Source organism: Monopterus albus, unplaced genomic scaffold (genome assembly GCF_001952655.1).
Source record: "Monopterus albus unplaced genomic scaffold, M_albus_1.0 scaffold209.1, whole genome shotgun sequence".
In the NCBI taxonomy this organism is placed as follows: Eukaryota; Metazoa; Chordata; class Actinopteri; order Synbranchiformes; family Synbranchidae; genus Monopterus; species Monopterus albus.
In genome coordinates, this window is record NW_018128089.1 from 1,048,627 (window position 1) to 1,056,062 (window position 7,436).

The 7,436-nt window shown below is 39.2% G+C and overlaps 1 protein-coding gene across 1 annotated transcript in view; it reads left to right on the plus strand.

Moving 5' to 3' along the window:
• Positions 1–1,614: 1,614 nt before the first annotated feature.
• The window catches only part of LOC109970930 (TBC1 domain family, member 13), a 9,352-nt gene continuing 3,530 nt past the window's right edge, over positions 1,615–7,436 (plus strand). The window contains exons 1-7 of the mRNA XM_020618858.1: positions 1,615–1,717; positions 2,931–3,004; positions 3,104–3,144; positions 3,939–4,000; positions 5,050–5,149; positions 6,794–6,876; positions 7,053–7,212. Of these exons, the coding sequence (XP_020474514.1) occupies positions 1,695–1,717; positions 2,931–3,004; positions 3,104–3,144; positions 3,939–4,000; positions 5,050–5,149; positions 6,794–6,876; positions 7,053–7,212 (543 nt within the window). The 5' untranslated portion in view covers positions 1,615–1,694. The remainder of the gene's footprint in view (positions 1,718–2,930; positions 3,005–3,103; positions 3,145–3,938; positions 4,001–5,049; positions 5,150–6,793; positions 6,877–7,052; positions 7,213–7,436) is intronic.

Consider the following 7,436-nt stretch of genomic DNA (forward strand, 5'->3'; position numbering starts at 1 on the left):
TACATAATCGCTGCAGTGCACCAGCTACAACGTGCATGATGTGCGTACAAACCCTGAACACTGCACCTCAACTTGTATTTTGCTTTGACAATGTGGATTAGAACAACAAATCATCTTTTCCCAATTATTATCAAACTAAATTAATCCACTGCCAAATATATGAGATTGTTATAACTCAAATGTATAATTTTACTGGGGCATGTGCCCACCAAGACCTTTTACACATACTACAACAAGCCCAGAGTATATTCGAGAAGCTTCATGGGCCAAAGAGGAGGCCTACAGGAGTGGGGACAGGATCCTGTACAGGCAGACCAGGAACACACTGACAAGGGAGATCAGAGTAGCAAAGAGGAGCTACTCTGAAAAGTTGAAAAACAGTTTTCAGCCAACAACCCCTTGTCTGTGTAGAGAATTCTGCAAAACATCACTAGCTACAGAAAATCATCCCTACACTGCAGAAGACCATCAACTGGAAGATGACCTGAATGCTTTTACTGTGGGTTTGAGAAGCAGAACTCCACAGCCCCCATCCAACTCACCTCGAGCCCAGCAGCTGCTTCCCCCCATGAAGTCCTCTTTGTGGACTTCAGTTTGGCTTTCGGCACCATCCTCAACTCATGGAGGATGGCTGGGATGATGAAAAGGTGAGGCTGGGGAAAACCACATCCAGTACCCAGTCAATCAGTAGTCAACCAACAGGGATATGTGCTCTCCCCACTGCTGTTTTACCTATACACCAATGACTGCACCTCAGGGGACCCCTCTCTTATACTCTTGAAGTTCACAGATGACACAAGGGTCATCGTCTCATACGTGATGGTGACCAGTCGGCGTAGAGACAGGAAGTTGAACAGCATTTGCATCTACCTGGATCAGCAGCACTTTGTCAGCAGTAGAGTCATTCAAGTTCCTGGGCTCTACTAGGACTTGAAGTGGACATCCAATATAAGTACCATCACTAAGAAGACACACAAACCACAGTCGACAAATCTGAGGGCACAGAATCAGAAAAGAGAGCAGGCATGGCCTGGATTGTGCTCTCAAATCTGTATTTGCTGTTACAAATCTGTGTTTGTGAGCTATCACATGCTGGGTTGCTAACTGAGTAGCGCTCAAAATGTGGTTGGAGCACCCTACAACTTTATGGCGGGGATCTACTGACATATAAATGTGTCAAAAACCCGCAGGCACGCGCACATATGCTCACGCAAGTTTTCTTGCCTACCAGCTTGTGAAAGTAAGTTTGTAAGCCTGAAACTGAATGTGCAAACCTGTAAAACAGTTTCCAGGCAGAAACCTAAGTGGACAAGCTTGCAAAATTGAATTTACAAGTACAAACCCAATGTTGCCAAGCTTGCAAAATTGAATTTACAAGTATAAACCCAATTATCTTGCAAATAAAAACTGCATAGATACAAGCCTAATGTACAAGCTTCCAAAATTAAGTTTACAGATGCAAACCTATATGTACAAACTTACAAAACTGTATTTGCAGATACAAGACTCTGTTTCCAAGCACGCCCTTGTGAATAATATAATAATCAATATTTTGATAATGCTGTGAAGCGGAACAGCGCGTGGTGTCTGCCCACAATGCTGTGAAAACGGAAGTGATCAAATGACCTTCTTGTGGCAAATAATTCAATCCTCATTGGAAACAGTTAAGGGAGTACTCTGCCGCCTGCTGAGACATGTCTACTGCGTACAAAAACAGGTGAGACACAGCAAAATCTTTGTTCTCGGGAGCGTTACAGAATGCGCGGAACGCGAAAACTAGTGGACATCGCTTATTGTAGGAGCTAGCATCATCACCGCAAAACTGGCTTTAACTTCAGTGCTAGCTAGCACCAATAGCAGCTTAGCTAACCAAATATAAACCAGGTTTAGGTTTGAGCAGGCAAGCGCAGCAGAAACATACACTTCGTACATGCTAATATGATTTCTGATATGGTTTTTGTACAGTGTATAACGTAATATTTAATCTCAAACACAGCGAGCCTCTCCTGCAGCTGCAACATTTTAATAGGTTACGTTACATCAGCTGACACATCATACTCTCATACTTCCTCTGCTAGCTGTTGTCCAGCTAGCTGTTTTTGCTGACAGCGTCTCTGTCAATAAAGAGTGAAAACAACCGTGAATACGTTGTCCTGACGCAAATATATCTAATGGCAAGAGCATGCTTTCTTGGAAAAACGTTCTGGGCTCAATTTACAAAGACGGTTCTAATCTATTTTCAGAGTTAGGATTATCTTTAATGACCAAATATGTTTGAACATACAAGCTGTTTGACTCCGGTGCAGAGGCTCTTCAGTGTGATTGTAAGGCAGCAGGAGTTTTCCATGTAACTGTCTTTTTCTCAGATATATTAAGTATAAAGCGCAATTGTTAGTTAATGTTTTGCATGTACCATTTAATCAGTTTATACTAATGCAGCATTTTACTGCTGGTCGAAGTGGAGCAGTATTTAACTGCTGTATATACAACTAAATGTATTCCAGTGGTTCCCAACCTAGGGTTCGCTGGACCCTTGCAAAAGGTTACCAGATAAGTCTGAGGGGCCATGAGATGATTAATGGGAGAGGAAAGAGAGGGGAAAGTTCTTCCATACGAATTCCACTTGTCTTGTCTTTCTGTGAAACTGTATAATTTGACTTCATTCGGCCTTGAACAGTGTACTCCAGTTGAGACTCCACACCTCATAAAAGAGGTATAGTCTTGTATAATCTCTACAAGAAAACAAACAATTCCCACTGAATTATTCCTTTAAACTTTCTGTAACTAAACTTTTAGGACTTTATTGTTAGAGAAAGCATCTTTTTCTTTAGACTGTGTGTTAACAGTTTTATCACCACATTAGTACAATAGGTATCTTGGCACTAAGCAGCAATAAAGTGGTTATAACCATGTCTTCATTCTTATTTTAGAATACAGGAGTTTAAAGCAGCCTTGAGTGAAGAAAATATAAACTTGAAGACACTGAGGGAACTGTGCTTCAGTGGTAATTTTCACACCTTGATGTATTTTGTACAGATAACATTAGTCTAATACGATATTTTATTGTGCTGTGTTTGACCCTTCTTTTCTTTCTTCAACTCAGGAATCCCATTTGAAGGAGGTATACGAGCACTTTGCTGGAAAGTAAGTTGCCCCCTCTCTGTGTATAATAGTAAGGTCCAGACCTTACTTTGTAAAGTGTCCTGAGATGACTTTTGTTATGATTTGGCGCTATACAAATAAAATAAAATTGAAATGTTGCGACCGGTGGGTCCAGTAGGTTAGCGAACTATAGCTTATAGTTGCATTAACAATAAATCATGGAAATCCCTTCTTTCTTTTTTTTGCTCTGTTCATTTTCAAACCAGAGTTAAATAAAATAAATAAAGTTTAAGGACTTCATTTTATCATTTAAATTTTAATTATGCTGTTTCAGTCTGCTTTTATTCTTTAGAGTTTTCCATTTTCATCAACGTCTGCTCTGCCAGTGTGTGAAAGCCTACATGGGGTCTCAGAGGGTTAAATAACAGTTTGAGGGGTGGGGGCAGTGGGTCGAAACATTTTGTAACCATCTGGAAAAGATATTTGTACCTTATTGCCCAAAGAAGCATCAAATTAAGCTTTTTTTTTGACTGGATACAACAAAATTGTGAATTTTTATAAAAATGTTAGTGGGTTGGAACAAAACATTGCATGAGTTGGTAATGATGGTGCTTTTGCTGCATCATGCAGGGGTTGAATACAAAATAGCATTTTGCATCTTTACAATAAACGTCTCTGGCAAAAATATCAATATTAGAACCGAGGTCTGGCTTTAAATTACATTTCAATATTTATGTAAGACTGTACAGATGAAATTGTTGCCAGTTTAACTGTATGGGTCTGCAAAATGTTGTGATCTTTGTTCTTGCCTTAAGATTGTTTTACCCTGTTTTCAGATCCTTCTTAATTACCTACCTCTCAATCAGACATTATGGGAGTCTTTCCTCAAAAAGCAGAGGTAAGTGGAACACATTATTGTGCAAATGTAAGCCACACTGCGTTACTTTTATTTGAAGAATCTTTTTTGTTGTCACATTAACCAAAAAACCAATGCTGTTTGGTGTTCTCTCATGTAAGGCTACACAATTAATCATTTTGTTAGCGTGATTTAGATCCCTGTGCGATCTCAGTCTCACGTGACAATAATTCTGCCATGTTTGCATTAGCAGGGAGATACCTTGCATCAAATTAAGCAATCCCTTTTCCTCACTAAGCTGCAATATACAATCACCACAAAGGGATTTATTTCTGTCTCAACTGCTATTTGGCACTAGGTAAATAGAGCAGGCAGTGCAGCAATTGAAAAATAGTTGCAGAAGGGCATAGAATATCTTTCATAATGCCAAACATGTTGGATTTGTTATTGAATCAGTCTTCTCTTCCTGGCTACAGCTCATCACAGGATATAATGTGTTCCTGCTACTGGTTAATGCAGCTTAGCGAGGATAAGGGAGCACTTGGTTTGATGCAAGGCATCTCCCTGCTAATGCAAACACGACAGAATGATTGTCACGTGAGTCTGAGATTGCACAGGGATCTAAATCACGCTCACAAAAAGGAATTATTGTGCAGCCCTACATGTGAAGTTAGCTACATCAGCTGTTGCTTATTGATGTTGAGTACAGGAGCTTAGGTGCCATGCACTGGTTCTTTGTTTTCGGGTGAAAAATTTTGTCAGCTTTTTTTGGACCTTCACCACTTTGCACCCCTTTTTACTTTGGAGATGGTCTTTGGACAGATGAAGACCAAGTCAACAGCAGAGGCATGCTAACATGACAAGATACTTTTAGACAAAAAAGTGAAAAATTCCAATTTAAGTTTCTTAGAGAAATAAGGTCATGTTTTTCCTTGTTTTATCTGACCATAACTGCAAAGCACAAAGGTTTTCAGTTTATTATCATGACAGAGAAAAGCAGCCACCCCTGAAACTAATATCAGAGAATATTTGCCATCTTTGCTTGAAATATGATGGATGCATTAATCTAACTTGTTTCATGTCTCTCATAGGGAGGTGTACTCCCAGTTTTTAAAAGAAATGATCATCCAGCCTGGTATTGCAAAAGCCAACTTGGGCCTTTCCAGAGAAGATGTGACTATGGAGGACCAAGTGAGTGAAGTTTTCTTTATTGTGGTGTTCTATTTCTATTGAATAACTTAAATGTGGGATGATTCAAAACAGGAGTATTTTTTATTAGACAATTCTTGTCAGGTTATTGGTGATTACAGTAGATAAGATTCTTTAGTTGAGCAGCACTTTGCACCCCAATATGACTGCAATACAAGTAATTTTCCTCACTAGTGACCATTTCAGCAGTAACCCGTAGATGCAAGAAGCCAGCTTGTGACTGTAAGGTCACCGGCTCAATCCCTGGACTGTCAAGATTAAATCTGTGTATTACTAGCCCACCTGACAATGTGGTTCTGAGCGTTCCTGATTTTCACACATAGGAAACCAAACCATGACACTAAAGAAAAAGACAAATCAATTCTATAAAACCACGATACTTTAAAATCATTATAGTTTTGTCAATATGAAGTCAGGACAGTCTCTGGTGCCTCTCTTTGTACACTTACCTCACAGTTTGCCTCAAATTTCATTTTTGTGTTTATTGTTCCCAAATAATTGTATGATTATACACATTCTAGTGTCTGACCCCTAATGGATGTGCAATTAAGCTAACTGGACTTAATGAGGATCATTGTCTCACTAACAAAAAACAAACAAACAGTACCATGTGAGAGCGTTCAGCTTTTTATATTAACTGCATTCACTTGAACGCATCTTACAGTTTTCACTCTGTATTAAAGTAGTTAACTGACCAATGTCACTGGTTAAATAGTTTTTGTAAAAACAAATAGATGCGTGTATCTGTGTGTGAGAAAAAGGTTAAAAAAATTACATTATTTACATTAGTGGGGGGGGGATGTACACTTCTGCATATATGGTTTAGGAAATCTTGTGGCAAATAACACAGGTGAAGAGAGAGTCTGCATTTCAGTGTCAGTCCTCCTTCCTTAGTCTTATACCAGCTTTGATTTATGTATAAGCGGATGCCTCCCCCATTCTTCTTACAGGTGGTTTTCTTGTTCCTGTTGTGCCATGTCAGTGTTACAAATGCCTTCAGTATGCAAAATCAAGTCAAAGACTTGACTGTCAGAATCCACAAGTTGTCATCTTTAATGTATGAGATTTGCTTGTTGTCGCTTGCATTGCTGGGGAGAGGGACGTCTAGAAGGCCCTACTGGGCCTGCTGCCCATGTGGCTCAACCTCAGTTCATATGTGGAAGAACATGAAGGGACAGATGGAGACTTGCTTCTTTCACATGGCTCAAAATTTAACATCTATCACAGCCTGACATATTAATTAAAATGCAGCTTTTTAATTTGATTAAAGCAGAGTTGGTGCATATTGTCTGTGCACGCAGTCTGCACTCTTGAAGGGAAGTAAGAGAATTGGTCAGTTTGTTACAAAGTGTGTGCCTGAATTATCACCAAGACTTGAGTACAGTCACCCAATAGTATAGTCAGATTTTCACTAGAGTCATTTTTAACACAAATATTCACAGCTTTCTCAGTATGCATATGTCTTCTATCCATATTAAGTGTCTTAATTAAAGTGTAGCAAAGGGGACACAAGAACCTAAAGTGTAAATAAATGGTATAACTAGCAGATGAGCAGCTGTTCATTTAACACTTTGCTTATAGGTGTAACAAGTCACTTATGAGTGGGATTTGTTAATTTTTTTTCAGCCTCTAAATCCGAACCCAGACAGCAGGTGGAACACCTACTTCAGAGATAATGAAATTCTGCTCCAGATTGACAAGGATGTAAGGTATGACTGTAATGTTTCCTTGTTTGTTCTTTATACTGAGTGAGTGTAAAAAGGACCACAGCCTATCATTGTACAGTATGTACTGTATGAAGTACAGTTCTTCCAACCTTTTAGAAGGATCCATATACTGTAGATAAAAACAAACCAATGCATATATAGATTATGTGCGTTTCCAGGCGGCTGTACCCTGACATGGCGTTCTTCCAGCGTCCTACTGAATACCCTTGCCAACTTATCCTGGACCCTCAGAATGATTATGAGACGCTGCGTCGTCGAGTCGAACAAACAACCTTGAAATCACAAACCGTAAACAGGAACCGCAGTGGAGTCACCAATGTAAGCCACTAAGGATTTTTCCATGAGTAAAATTACTGTTATTTCTCTGAAATGGCCTCAAAAAATTACAAAAGGTGGAAATACTGATATGCACCAGTTTGAGAAATGATAACTAAATTGTCAAATGCATAAAGATTATTTTTAGTCCCACTGGGCAAAGATGGTAATTTTACCCGTTTCAAATGAAATCTTCAGTACAATAAAATGTGCCAAAAGTGAAATGA